This window comes from Heloderma suspectum, chromosome 2 (genome assembly GCF_057233095.1).
Source record: "Heloderma suspectum isolate Gila_16-S chromosome 2, 16-S_ref, whole genome shotgun sequence".
Taxonomy (NCBI): domain Eukaryota; kingdom Metazoa; phylum Chordata; class Lepidosauria; order Squamata; family Helodermatidae; genus Heloderma; species Heloderma suspectum.
In genome coordinates this window covers 98,264,116-98,279,650 of record NC_139459.1, presented here as the reverse complement: position 1 = coordinate 98,279,650, position 15,535 = coordinate 98,264,116, and the positions used below count along the sequence as shown (strand labels likewise).

The 15,535-nt window shown below is 41.9% G+C and overlaps 1 protein-coding gene across 1 annotated transcript in view; it reads left to right on the top strand.

Moving 5' to 3' along the window:
• LOC146352529 (proprotein convertase subtilisin/kexin type 5-like) overlaps positions 1 to 15,535 on the top strand; it is a 32,353-nt gene that overhangs the window by 6,275 nt on the left and 10,543 nt on the right. The window contains exons 5-8 of the mRNA XM_084829661.1: positions 4,834 to 4,917; positions 7,629 to 7,824; positions 10,699 to 10,916; positions 12,871 to 13,104. Coding sequence (XP_084685787.1) covers positions 4,834 to 4,917; positions 7,629 to 7,824; positions 10,699 to 10,916; positions 12,871 to 13,104 — 732 coding nt within the window. The remainder of the gene's footprint in view (positions 1 to 4,833; positions 4,918 to 7,628; positions 7,825 to 10,698; positions 10,917 to 12,870; positions 13,105 to 15,535) is intronic.

Genomic DNA, 15,535 nt, shown 5'->3' with positions numbered 1-15,535 from the left:
GTCCTCTGGCCTTAGGAACAGAGGAAGCATCCTGATCCAAGTCAGATCTTTGGTCCATCCTTCTCTGGGTTCTCACTTTTTTTGCCCCCCTTCTCTGGATTCTCTCTTTTCTTCCCATGTCACATTTCTTACCCCCCTCAGCTATTTTTGGCAGGGGACCCTTTTCCCCACCTCTGCTAAAGTCAATAGAGGTGGGGAAAAGGTTCCCCTGCCCAAAAAATGGCTGGTGGGGGGAGCTCATGCACTGCCAAGGACACTACTGCCCCAATGGTCATTTGGCAAGGCACGCTTTTCCCCGTCTCTCAAAGTCAATGGAGCAATAGTGCTCCATTTACTTTAATAGACGTAGAGAAAATTGGTCTTGTGGGTTCATGGGGATGAGGTCTTGGTGGGTGCCAGTGCACTCACAGGTGCTGTGTTGTGTTGCCAACCCCTGTTTTACACTGACTGGAGCAGCTCTCCAGGCTTTCAGACAGGAGCTTTTCCCATCCCTACCTGAAGGTGCCAGGGGCTGAACTTAGGACCTTTAGCATGCAAAGCATGTACTCTGCCACTGCTCTGCACCCTTTCCCCAAAGGGCCTTCCCTTTTTAGGATGTGCCATGCATACCCTGAGGCCTTCAACATGATGTAGGGCTGATGATGTCATTGATCTGGTACCACACTGGACACCTCTAAGAATGCACAACAAGGTTTAACAAGACTGGGGACAGTTCCAGACATCAAGATGGCACATGGACTATACCTTGGAGTCTGTTGAAGCCTGCCCCCAGCCCCAAACCAATTTATCCCTGAGCCTGCCATAACAATCTGGATTAAGAATGTGAGTCTTTGCCTGTCCCTCCTTGAGTCAGGTGATGATATGTCCAAGATCTTTGGAGCCAGCTGATCCTAGGTTAATGTCAGTCATCCAACCTCCTTTCTCTTTGATTCTGCAATCTATGTAGAAAATGAAAACTCTGCAGAAAAGGATGTAGCATCAAAGGGAAATGGCACTGAGCTTTTTATAATAACATCCCTATCTTAAAAAAAGAAAAGAAGGCTAGAGTTGTTGCAGTCCAGTAAAGTGTGTCTCTCTGTGTGATATATATATATACATATATATATATATCTATATATATCTATATATATCTATATATATATCTGCTTCCCCCACTCTGGAGTTTTATGCATGTATTTTATACATTCATTTGTTAAATTAATGTTGTGGCTGTCAGTAACTAGACAGAATAATAGGGGGTATGACTTATTTTTCAACTAGTCTTTAGTGCCCTCAAGTTTATAATTTTTCTAAGTTCAGAGACTGGATAGATTCTAGGATTTTATTATATTAATGTGTTGTTTCCATTATTACCTTACTTTACAATTATAATTATGTCTTAGATATATGTGTCCTATTGTATGCATTTGTATTGCATAGCCATAAACAGAATAAAATCTAAGAAATAAAGCTCTCCCCCTGGATCTAAGTGTAGCACATTCAGATGCTACTTACTTTGGTAACCAATAGGTTACCTTCTAAAGTTATGTGTACGCTGCTGCAACGTTGCAACGTGGCACACTTTCTCTACCATTCCTCACTTTATCAACAGGTTTGCTTCTGAAGGGGGGAAATAGAGTTCATTTTTCAGAGACCGTCATAGCAGAATACATTTCTTTGAAAGCATTCCACTTATGTCCAATTAAGAAGCCTGAGAACCACACTATCCAATATAGTGTGGTTCTCATGCTTCTTACTTTAAAACTGTGATGTTATGCATTTTAAAAGGAGCATGCTTAGCTTTTGGCCTATGAAGCATAAAAAGAAGTGCTTCCAAGCAGTGGAAAAATAATAACTGTACGTAGCAGGGAGATGATTCATGCAGATGTCAACAGTTATAACCTGATCCTACATTATATATCAAGGGCTGGATCCAGATTTAGGTAAATGCAACCAGGCCAGTGGAAGTGGATTTCCTCCTCCCCACAGCAGCCCCTCCAGCCCTCTGAAAATGCTATGCAGAGGGTCAGAGACCCTGCTGTATGGGGTGAACTGTGTGTGTGTGTGGGGGGGGTGAAGGATCCCCAAAATGGGGTGGAGGCACCTTCCATGAGTGGAGCCCTTCCATCAATGGAAGGCAAATCCTGGATTCAGCCCCAAGTAGGTAAATGTAGAATTGTGGCATTTGTATATTTTATTCTCTTCACAGGGATTGGGTTTCTTTGATGCATGCCTGGGGCAAGGAAAGACTTCATACAGAGAGTATACAGCTCTCTTCGTAGGTCTGTTGAGAGAAGCATCTAAAGTTACTATGTTAATTGAAGACATTAAGGTGCCTAGGAAAAGTGGGTATACATTAATAAAAATGTCAGTCTACCTTTGACAGGCATAATGTCACTGGCACTCCTACCCAGATAATTTTAAGACGTGTATACACCTGTGGTATACACCTGTGGTTTAACTCCTCCCTGAGCAGCCAGTTCACTAACCTAAAAAAATCAAATATGGATCCAGTTGCTCACAAATTGTCCATCACATGCCCTAGCAATTTGCACATCACTGAGACTGAATTAACCTCCACTTGCAGAATTCTAAATCCACAGGGAGCTACAGGTAGGATTGTTTTTTTAGCTTTGCTACCTATTCTTTAAGTACTGATGCAATGCATGTAGGGATACCAGGTGGACACAATATAAGGTAACACAGTGTAACTAACAAAATAAAGCTAATGCATATTTGGTTACATCAGAGTATATCAGTGCCTGTCAAACGGGCTTCAAATCATATCAAAATGTGCAGTTTTTCACACAGAAAAGGTAGTACACATGCATCTGTTTCCTAGTGAAAAAGCACACACATTCACTGAAAACCTGGAAGTTTTCAAATCTTCCCTGAGACAGACATGCATATGCTACTCCAGCTATATTATGTTTGTAGGTAGCTTAAGGCATGCTGTGAACATAAGCATTAACATCTGACTGGAGGATAGTTGAATTGTTGGCCCCTAAACATTTAATGTGCCATATGCTGCATACAGCTCAATTCCTAGTACATATTACCCTCTAGTGGAGACTCAGAAATACTACAGTGATAACAATCTTGTAGCTGAAAACTGAGCACATCACAAGTCTTTTCAAAGTATTCAGCAAAAATTGAATATTAACATATTTTGTTTGAGAAGAGGAGACAAGATCAGTTGTTGCTAAATACCCAGATCCACTGGGCTAGCTAATAATAAGTGTCTGAGATTGAGCAGAATATATTTTCTAATAGGTGATAAGTGTTGGCAATCAGCTTTGGGAAGAGCAGATATTTATCTTATTTTCTGGACCTATCCAAAAATTAAAAATTAGTGGATAGCAGTCATAAAAGGGTTTAAAGAAATGGTGGGATAGGATATGTGATTAGATCCATTGGTAGTTTTATTTAAAAAATCACAAAGAGGATATGGAACTGGTGGCTTATATATTAACAACTGCTTCTGTCTCGATTTCCTACAACTGGAAAAAGATTATTCTGCCATTGATTGTTGAATGGATTAATAGGATGGTCCATATGATCAAGTTGACGAATTTGGTATGGGCTAGAGAAGAGAGGCAACAGGAGAATAATGTAAAAAGAAAGTGGAGTCTTTTTTATTATTTATTTATTTATTTATTTATTTATTTCATTTCTATACCGCCCAATAGCCGAAGCTCTCTGGGCGGTTCACAAAAATTTTTTATAGGATCCTGGAATAATAAAGTTCAAGATAAGGTAAATCCATATACAGTATAATTTAATCTGATAAAGAGTAAGTGAAGGAATCGTATAAAAAACTATATATTTTTTTGTAAAACACTATATTATTTATAGGTTGTTGGTGTTTATTATATGTATTATCTAAGAAAGAAAGAATAATAGATGTTTAGGGTTAGGATCACATTAGAGAATGTGTTGTATGGTTTGCCCACCATACTAGCATACCATCACACCCTTATGTGTGATGGTATGCCAGCATTGTGAGCTGACGGGGTCATCATTTGCCTTCAGAAAGGTGAGAACATTTGTCAAATGCATTGTAGCTAATGTAAAACAAAGCTTTTTCATAGCTCAGAAATTGGCCAAGATGATGTGTGATGGGGCGAGATTGTGGCCAGCTCACTTAGCCATGCTCCTAAATGCATTTTAGCCTCCACAAAACCTCCCCAAAGAGGTCTGTAACAATAAAATATCAGGAAAAGCTTTGCAACATGCTAGATCCTTCTGTTAATTATACATGGGTGCACATTTTTAAATCAGCCACTTGTAGATAACAATTTAAACAACAGATTATTAACAGAAAGCCAGATGGATGTTATCTTGCAGAGACTATGTGCTGATTAGCAGAACATTATTCCTCCTTTATCTGATTCATATTCTTACTGTTATCTGCAAAATCACCCAATCAAGGTGACAGTCTGATTATCTCAGCATCATCTGCATTTCTGTCCCTTTATTAACTAAGGGGAGTATCCTATGCTGCCCACATACCAGTGGGACCACCGCTACTGCAATAGTTAATGGTTTAAAAGCAACCCAAAATGAGCAAGAGCTTGCAGAATGGAAGCTCCCTTCTGCAAGCTTCGCTGAGCTGTCCCAGTCCAGAAACAAGCGTTTCCACACGTTTCTGAGGTTCGTTTACAAAGTGCTCACTCCCTGTTGTGCTAGTGGTAGGTCCCACTGCCACAGTGGAATGAGCAGGACTGCACTGGCCCTGTTGGATACACCCCTAAGGGATACTAAATGATCCTCAATACTTGGAATTATGTTTTCTGCATACAGACAAACAGATATACAACATACATTATTAACTCATTTTCTCTCTTCTTACAGCAACAATTACTCAGTTTCAGCCATGTGATCCTTCATGCAAAACCTGTGAAAAGAGTGCCGATACATGCACTTCGTGTCCCCAAGGTAGTAACATTTCGGTTCTCCAGTATTATACATGCTATTATCAAGAGGTTTTGGTATACTGCGGAATACCAAAATACCCCGTGGAAGCGTGGGTTAAGATAGATTTCAACTTTCGCTTGAAAAATTGCTGTTCTTCAAAGATAGGCTTTGTAAGAGTGTACAGTTAAAAGACCCATGCAAACATGATGGCTTTTATTTTATTTATTGTTACAGAAAAACACTCTGATTCTCATTTCCTCTTTTATTGCAGTATACTATGAACTCTCCATTAATATCTTGATAAGTAGAATTTCCAAAATGCCGTGCAAACTTTTGCAAGCAATAGCATGTATGAACAGATTTTAATTTTGTCATTTTTTTCCACTATAGCATCATTCCTTAAGCTGCTTTTGAAAAATGAGCCTTGTTCATACTGTACATGTTTAGCATTGAAGAAGTGATCTTTCAGTAGTTCTTTCACACTGGATATGAAAGAGTTTTTATATCATTTATTGCAGGGACAGGCAACCTGGTGCCGTCCAGATTTCTGGACTACAACTCCCATAATTTCTGATCATTGGGCATGTAGGCTGGGGCTTATGGGAGCTATAGTCCAAAACATCTGGAGGGCGCAAGGTTGTTTCCCCTGTGACTTATTAGCATAGACAGAATAGTTTTCAAAATAGATCATTCACATGTTCAGCTGTGAGCCATTGAGTGTTAAATAATCAAGTAATTAGCAAGTTACATGCATACATTTTGAACTGGCCTTTGGGGAAGCATAGAAAGTGATTTGGAGGCTTGATATGCAGTTTCATTTGCAGCTTAATTTGCAGCTGGAAGAAAAACAACCTATTAAACAGCAGAGGGTGTACACTCCTGAAAGATAATATAATGAAAAGATCAGGTGATCCATGTTTTGTCACTGATGCCCAGGCACATCTCCCAGTGATCTTGTAGTGACAGGCACAGACTATAGAGTTGCATGAAAGACACTAATTCTTTCTGGAATAATCAGTAAGTTAAACCCACTATAGAGTAGTGCCCTTGACAAACTGGGGCCACTGTTGTTACATGGTCAACTGAAATAAATTCTGTGAAAAATGCACCTACCTTGCTCCTACCCTTGTAGGCCCAGGATAGGCTGGCCCTATCATGGAAAAAAAATATGAAACCATTATTTAAGGAACAGACACAAGAGGCACACCGTGTTGTTGTTGTTTTTTGCTATCTGCTTCCATTAGAAAGGTGTGAGGGAGATGTGCCAGGCTGTACTGCCAAATTTTCTGCAATGTTTGTGGCAGAACAACCTGCCCCACACAAGTAGTGGAATGACTAAGTACATTATACTAGTCAGAAGGGAAGCCTTTAAAGCTGTCTGACTGCCCCTGTAACTACAGGCAAAAGAAGGATTAGGGGCATACTGTGGGACCCCAAGATATTGTTCCTCATGGGGTACCCTTTTAAACAACACCGAGCTCTGTACCACAATCTGCAAGCCCTGGAAATACACTGCCCCATTTTATAGGCTTACCAAGGGGTGAGTGGGAAGGTGAACATCCAAAGCACAGGGGAAGAGACTAAATATCACTCCCATAATTTCTGCTGGAGCCCTAAGAACTGCACCAGAATGAGAGAATGGGGCATGGGAGAGATCAGTGGCTGCAGGTTGTAAGACACCTGGTTGCTATTTTCTGCATTTGGCACTTTTAATGAAGTGGTTATGGGTGGTGTGTTTGTTAATGCTTCCATGCATTCAAAAGGTTTGGTATATTTGCCTTTGGCATATGCATTACTGTTTAATATCAATTGGTTTTGTGTCTTAATAGTTCATATAACCTATTTTGAAATTAATTTAAACTGTTATTTTAGTATTAGTGAAATGAATTGCTTGGGTTGTTATGAGAGTGGAGTATTATTGCAAATGCATTCTTCTTTTTGTATTGCTGCTCTGATGTTGTGAGCTGCTTTGAGCACACTGTGAGCTTTTCTACATGGGGCATTTGTTGTGTGCTTGCCATTCCCTACTCACAGTTGTTTACGAGTTCTTTAGATGACGTCATGAGCCTCCAGTTTCGCTTCTGTTTTTAAACAGCACTTTCAGTGAGGTTTTTTTTTAAAGCAGGGGAAATGTGGTATTGTTTGTGAAAGCGAAAGAAAATGCTTTTCCCATTGGTGTCATTGCATTATTCCACTATCCTCAACGCCACCTGCAGGACATATAGTGGAAAAGCAGAAAAGGAAACACTCTTCGTGTAGTGCTCGGATCTCAGTTCTGCAATGCAACCCAAAGGAGATACAGTGGATTAACAGCCTCAAAGAGAAACCTCTGTATGGGAAAGCAGCATAGAAATTAAAGGTGGTGATGGTGGTGATAATGTCAGCGAACGACAGTGTTGAGCCTAGATGAGAGATGCTGGCCGGCATCCCTGCTCATCCATGAAGCTCATGGGGGTGACTGTGTGAGCAAATGGCTATCTTTCAGGCTAAAGTACTGAATAAGGTTTTGTAAGAATAATACCACCATGCAGAATGGCAAAGTATGCTGTGCATGGAAAAGTGCTACAGAAAGTAAGAATTAGAAATGTCGTGCCTGCACTCACAGCAAAAGAGCACTCGTGCACATTTTGTGAGAAAGTAGACTAGCAGCCAGACTAGAAACGCTTGTTGTACCAGCATAGCGTGTTGGTGGCGGCCTTTCAAACCCACGTTGTCTGTTCCATTATTTCCAGGGAGATTTCTTTTTGCCACGTCCTGTGTCCGTGTCTGCCCACAAGGAGGTTTTGGCAATGTGAGGACAAGACATTGTGAGAACTGCGCAGATGGCTGTGAAGACTGCACAAGAGCCGGCCACTGTCTGAAGTGTCTGTCTGATTCAAACATGCGACGCTATTTGCACAAAGGCAAATGCTTACTGAAGTGTCCCACGTACGTTCCCATTTATACCCATTCATGCAAACATCCACGTTGTCTTCAGGTACTTCTGTGCCATTCCCACCTCCATATATTCTTAGACACAACAGATCATGACCGTCTTGTTGGAGAGGGCCGCTTGGATGACTTGGATCCATAACTTGGATTCCTCAGAACCATTGTCAATTTGCATGTGAGGTGCTTAGAAAAGCATTCTCTGCTGCTGCAGCATTCCCCTCAAAGGCTTCCCCAACAGTTTTTAAAGACAGTGGACAGAGTGGACACAGTACAGTTCCCACTGGAATTGTACTGTGAGCATTAGAAATCATTCTTTGCAATCTGTCAGTGAGTAATCCATATTATGTGCATAAAAGCATGCATGGGATCCCTTTTACTGACTTGTATATTTTCTTTTATCAAAAGCATCATGATTAAAAGTAGCCCTTTTGATAATCAGTTTCTGATCATACATTAAATCTTCTATTTCAGCCTTCCCCCAACCAACCTGGTGCCCTCTAAGTGTGTTGGATTTCAACTCCCATCATCCCCAGCCAGCACAGCCATTTGGGTTGCTGGCTGGGGGTTATGGGAGTTCTAGATCAACACATCTGGAGGGCGGCAGGTTGGTGGGGGGAGGATGTTCTAAGTTAATCGTCTATATTGTCGTATTGAACGCAGTAGATCTGAAGTCAGTTGACGAAATGTATAGCAAAGGCCATATTAACATAGCTTATTTCTGTAAGGAGTGTAGTAATTGCAAAAGGAGGGATGGAAAAACGGATGGGAAATTAAAATTGAAAAAGTGCCTGGGGATCCCTGACCCCATTTCAAGACAACATATTGCTCAGCTCACATCTTTAGTTTTAGCAGTGTCAGTGGCCTTGCTCCTGCTGCTAATGTCCACCTTCTGCTGTTTCAACAGATTCCTTTGACAAGTGTATTCTTAGCCTGGATTTTTAAAAATGGCATTTATTTCTCTCCAGCACTTAAATATGAGATTGGTGGGAAAACAGCATTGCCTTTTCTTCTCTTCCCTTCATTTCCCTTTTCAGTTTTCCTGAAGCCTTGAACAGTTATCTTCTGATTTTCTTCTTTGAAATGCCACAAGAAATCTAATAGAGCACAATTCTGTTTTTGTACAGAGTAATGTTTTGGCATTGCATGTATCTTGTGAGCTGATATGACCCTTCTTCAGCACATGAAACACTTGCTCCTTTTCTGTCTCAGTTTACAATTCATGATTTTCGTCAGCTTACATCATTGTTGCTGTTCACATTTTTCTCCTGTCCTTCCTTTATGAAATTCAAGGCAGTTTGCATGATGGACGCAATAACATATTTTTGAATGATTGAAGTTCTCAGATGCAGTTCTGGTGCTCCCAGTATTAGATCCCAGTAGTAAGCTGTACATGGTAGGACATGGGCTCAGGTATTGGAATTGCGTGTGCTCATCACCACCAAAAGAAAGCAACAGTAACCCAGGGATTCAGGCATGCCAATCTATTCAGCATGTAGCCATCAAATTAAAAGACGCTTGCTCCTTGGGAGGAAAGCTATGGCAAACCTGGACAGCATAGTAAGAAGCAGAGACATCACCTTGCCGACAAAGGTCCGTCTAATCAAAGCTATGGTTTTCCCAGTAGCAACGTATGGCTGTGAGAGCTGGACTACAAGGAAGGCTGAGCGCCGAACAATTGATGCTTTTGAACTGTGGTGCTGGAGAAGACTCTTACGAGTCCCCTGGACTGCAAGGAGGTCAAATCAGTCCATCCTAAAGGAAATCAACCCTGAGTGCTCATTGGAAGGACAGATACTGAAGCTGAAGCTCAAATATTTTGGCCACCTAATGCAAAGAAATAACTCCCTGGAAAAGACCCTGATGCTGGGAAAGACTGAAGGCAAAAGGAGAAGGGGATGGCAGAGGATGAGATGGCTAGATAGCATCACCGATGCAATGAATATGGACTTGAGCACGCTCCGGGAGAGAGCACAGGACAGGAAGGCCTGGCGTGCTATGGTCCATGGGGTCACGAAAAGTTGGACACGACTGAATGACTGAACAACAACAACAACAACAACAACAACAGAAGGAAAACAGAAATAGCATTAATCATATCTGTAAGCCTGGGAACACACACTAGTGCTTTGTTTAGATTGTTCGCTTCTTGGGTTTTGTTTTATGTTACACTGTAAAGTGCCATGCACACTGATAATGCTATATAAATAACGATAATAAACTGTGAGTATCAGGAGCATGCAATCCTACACACTAAGCTGTTGTGAAGGCTTTAACCGGGACCTTCCATGCCTGCACTGGCTTTAAACAGACCTTTAATCTATACATTTCAAATATCTTACAAAGAAAAAAAAACAATCTTGCCTTTTCTTGCATGGGAGGCAAGGTTAGGGTCTCCTCTTGTTGAAGCAGGGAGATATTCTCTATTTTCTGCTTTCTGACCATTCCTGTTCTTCTTTCTGATGTTCTTTAAGGGAGTGGGGTGAGGGAATCTGTCCATTGCCTTCATCCCTCTGGATCAGTTGAGTAAGATTCCTGGAAATGTTTCCATGCTCTGGCATTACAGGCCTTTCCTCCCCAGTAGCAGTTGGAGAAAATAAGGAATTTGGAAGAGCAAAACACAAGCCACAATGTCTCCAAATGCACAGTGACTCCTGTGCCTTAGATACCTATGGGATGTATAGTATTTTAGTGGTGAGATGTGGGAATGCCACCACTTCAAGGTCAAAGACAAGCGTGGTATACAAAACTATGACTACAGTGTATGTTTTCTTAAAGATCTCCGCCCACCCTCAAAGCATTTTTTAATTCCCAAGGTCTTATAGCATGTTTTGCTACCTGATATTTCATTTTTGTTTTGTTTTCATTCTTTAGGGGCTTTTTTGCGGAAGGTGGGATTTGTAGGATGTGCAGCAAACCCTGCAGTACATGTGAAGGAAATGCCACCAGATGCCTGTCCTGTGAAAGCCCCTTGGTCCTAGAGCAATGGGAATGTAAAGCCACATGCTCAGAGCAACACTTCGTTGCTGATGGGGTTTGCAGGCATTGCCCTAAGATGTGTCAGGAATGCATTCATGGAAGCTCATGCAAAGGTACTGCAGAGAATCAATAGTGGTAATTACTGGATGTAATCCTGAGGGGTGACTATTAAGCACTAGAGAAACTGTATCCAGCTTGAGCTGAATATGTGCATATCTATCTGAGGGCGGGGGGAAATATGTAAAATTAAGTGGCTCCCTGCAAACTTTTCTATTAAATTAAAGATAAGCTTCAGGTAAAAGAAAATAATGGATTCCACCCAATCCGAACTTCAGAACCTTATGATCAAAACCTATTGATGTAAATCCGAATCAGGCAGCCATTTCTAGCCAGTTGCTTTTTCAGTAATTATGCCATGAAAATACAGTGTTAGAACATCTTAGAATGCATCTTATTCAAGAATTCAGACTGTGGTCTGAATATTAGTATATGTCAAAGACTGAGTAGACTGTGTAAGTGGATCCTTTTCCAACTATATGCACATGGGCTCTGTATGTGTGATCAGAACCCCCGCAAAAAGCATGGACAAGCCCAAGGTTGATGTCAAGGGTAGACATAGTTGGGCAACTGCTGAGGGCCCACACCGCAGCCGGGGCCCACTGACAAGAGCCCCCTGGAGTTGCCCCTCCTCTTTACCATTGCAACCTGCATGTTCACTTACCTGTTGCTCTGGCCCAGACAATGGTGGTGGTGAGACGGGGCGGCAGCAGATGCCACCACGTGCGTCAGTCTTTCCCAGCCTGGTGCTCTCCAGATGTGTTGGACTGCAACTCACATAATTCCAAGCCAGCATGGCTATTAGCTGGGAATTATGAGAGTTGCCATGCAACACATCTAGAGGGTACCAGGTTGAGGAAGGCCGGCCTATTTGCTCACTGGCTGTCTGCCTGTCAGGCAAGCAATGATGAGAAAGAGGTTGAGAAGCAGCAGCAGCTGGTGACAGTGGCAGTGAGAGGATAGACTCGCAGAGGGAAGGGGCTTTGCCCAAGGGCCCTCCAAAAACTGGAGCCAGCACTGGACAAGCCTTTCTTTCTTTCTTTCTTTCTTTCTTTCTTTCTTTCTTTCTTTCTTTCTTTCAATATTTCTTGGCCACCTTTCAGGGCAGAAGGCGGCTTACTGCAATAAAATACATGAAAATACATATATGCATAGCCTTAGATATTAAGCTGCTCCCCTGTTCACCTAAAAGGCAGAGAGCAATTTCCGTCAATTCCCCCCTCCATCTGCAGCCTCCATGCCTTATCACACATTGTTTCCAAAGGTCTTCCAACCCCCAAGAGCAGATTTTCAGGGAGCTTAGTGGGCTGCTGTCATAAGGCACTGTTCTGTGCATGTTCTGTTTTACCATGGAAAATGGCATAAAAATAAATGCTGATGGTGTTCTGTTCACAGAAGGAAAGTTAGAAGCCAAGCCATAGTCTGTAGACACATACGGTCTATTTACAAAGTCTGTCTACTGAACACTCATCTGTTGGGGACAGGACTTGCTACTACAATCTCACCTTGCTCCCCACCACCCATCCCCACGTGCATTCAGTCAACACAGATGTGTTATCTGAAAAGGGGGGTTGTGTGTGATCGTCTCCATTCTCTTACTTAGTCAAAGTTTCCTTTTCTGTGGCACCAACTTGGCTAATAAGAAGAGGGATGGGTTCCTGCAGCTATACTCCTCTGGAGCCCAGGGTACCCAGAATGAGGCAGCGCTTTCATTCCTGCCATTTTCCTCTGTGATGACAGGCTGTGCTCTCACTTAGAAACAGCAGCAGAGTGGAGGGCTCATCCTCATGGTCTGATCCTGTCTTTCCACAGACTGTGCAAAGACAGAGCACCAAGTAGCAGGAAGAGTACGGCTCTTGCTGAGACCTGGCTGTGGCAACAATGTTCATTAAAGCTTCACAATGAGACTTCTGAGCCTGTTGTAGCCACAAAATTTAGGATAGGGAAGGGGAGGGTATTATGGCATATGCTCTTTCATGCATCCTGATATATTCTACTCTTTCTTGAAAGTGTGTCTTCCACCGTTTCGCCTGCATGATGGACAGTGTTTCCGTACTTGCCCACCTGGCTTCTTTGCTGACTCCAGCCACTGTTTTCGCTGTCATGAAGAGTGCAGAGAATGTGATGGGCCGGATTCCAATGACTGCACAGACTGTCGCAGTGATTCCTATGTTCTGTACCATGGCAAATGTTTTGCAGAATGCCCAGATGGCACTTATGAAGACACAAATAAAGAGTGTAAAGGTATTTACTTATTGTTCCATTCAGAGATCAAAGGTGATTTGGACCAGTAATTCCCTGTCAGAACACACTAGTGTGCCATAAGCACACTTTGGCACATTGAGTGTATCCTAAGGCCTGGCGTGCTATGGTCCATGGGGTCACGAAGAGTCGGACACGACTGAACGACTGAACAACAACAACAACAGTGTATCCATGTGATTAGGAGTTCTATCCTATGCCTGTTTAGACAGAAAAAAGTCTGGGGAATGCTGGGAGTTGTAGGACATTTTTCTGCCATAGACATGCATTGGATTGTGCCCTGTTTGACTGCTTGGGTGGCCATGTGTTATACTTTACAGAGGAGAGTCCTCTGTCTGAACAGTTGTCCAGAGCAAGTCTGGTTTAAAGATAAAGAACCATCAGAAGGGAGTGTAGGATGGGGCCTTGAAGTTGCCCACCAACAGCACCCGGACCCCACTACGGTCGCCATTATGGTGAGATGTAGTTCGATTTAAATTATAGTAATTATCTCATATCTCTATAATTATCTCTAATTATAGTAATTAAATAGTAATTTTGCATCTGTACATGGCCATTGAGTGGGGCCGTGGTGGCTTAGTGGTTAAGACGCTGAACTGCAGACCAGAAGGTCGGCAGGACAGCAGTTCGAGACCCGAGTGCCATGTGACGGAGTGAGCTCCCGTCTTCAGTCCCAGCTCCTGCCAACCTAGCAGTTCGAAAGCAAGAAATTGCAAGTAGATAAATAGGTACCGCTTCGGCGGGAAAGGTAACAGCGTTCCGTGCACCTCAGTGTTTAGTCATGCCGGCCACATGACCACGGAAGCATCTTCGGACAGCGCTGGCTCTTCGGCTTAGAAACAGGGATGAGCACCACACCCTAGAGTCGGACACGACTGGTTGGGGACACCTTTACCTTTTTTTTTTTACATGGCCATTAGCACAGGCAAATTTTATGCAAATCTATGTCCTCTTTTGGGGTGATGCATTTCCTCTTTTTTGGTGATGTTTACGTGGCCACCCGATTCGTGGCTCTGGCCTTGACTTACTTTAATAAACAAATGCTGGGGTCAAGTGTGAATGGAGCATTCAGTTATTCCTGAGACAGGTATACAGAAGCATTATCCATTCACAGAGAAAGATGTATGTTGTGATGCAGGGTTCGGCTCCTTTGAGAGTGGGTCATTCTAGGGGACTTCATAGCAATGGTGTCCTGCCTTTGGAATCCTCTCCCCAGGGAGGCTCACCTGGTGCCCACCCTGATCTCTTTTCAGTGGCAGGTGAACAGCTGTTAATTTTGGCCTTTCAACTCTCAGCTCTATCTGTATTGTTTTATGGTGACTTTATCAATCTTTTTTTATTTTACTGTTGTTTTACTCTGTATTTTATCAGTTTATTTGTAAGCTGCCCTCAAAATATATATTTTACTTTAATTGAAGGATGGTGTATAAATTCTTCAAACAAATATTAAAAATAAGATAACTCTTACACTTACATTCTCTAAAAATATCCTCATGTGTGTATGCATGATTGATGTATGAATATGTATACATATGTATTAATATAATAAATAATAATAATGTATACATCCAATTTTAATTCAGAAAAACAAACTGCTTCCAATTGTTTTGTGCTAGGTGCCTTTAATTTTTTATTTTTTTTTTAAAGAGAACTGCCAATAATTTTTTCTTACTTCTTGGCAGAATTGGGTGAAATTGGCAGGTCTGTCAAGTTTCAGATGAGTTTTGTGCAAAAGTAGCCTTTATAGTTTGGAGGGTTTTTGTTTTTTTAAGATGCGCTTATTCTTCCTACATTCTACAGCATTGAGGTGACCCTAAATAAGAAAACTGCAAAAGCTTGGAAGGATGGGTGCAACAGTTTTTGTGGAAGGGGAGTCTTCCAACTTGGCAGAGATTTGCCCCCCTGCCCACAATCTGTGTTTTGGGGCAATTTGTATGAAAATGGTATACATCGTAGAGGTGTCCCTTGGCAAGAAACCTGGGTATATGAGCTTAGGGAGTTATATGGTTCAGGAGTCAGTAGAGATGCTGGAGGAACCACAGATTCCACAGTAGACTGTATTTTCCCAAGTTGCACAGATTCTGCAGACTTGTGGACCATTTGTTGTTTTGTTTTTTAACTTTCTGGAATTTTACAGAAATTTAGTCATAGAAAAATACATAAAATAAGAAAACACTGGGTGAAAATGCTCATTTCCCCCCATAGGGTAAAGCAAGAAAATGCACATTTGGGGGAAAAATTATTTATTTGGGGGGATTTGCACATTTTCACAAGTGTGAATTTGCATAAATTTGGGAAATTGGGAAAAATCCCATTCCATCAATGAGTGGATGATGAAACGAAAGGCACCTGACAATCTGTGAAATGTAGATGGAATGTATTTTACAAAATCTGTACACCTCTAGGAGTCAGA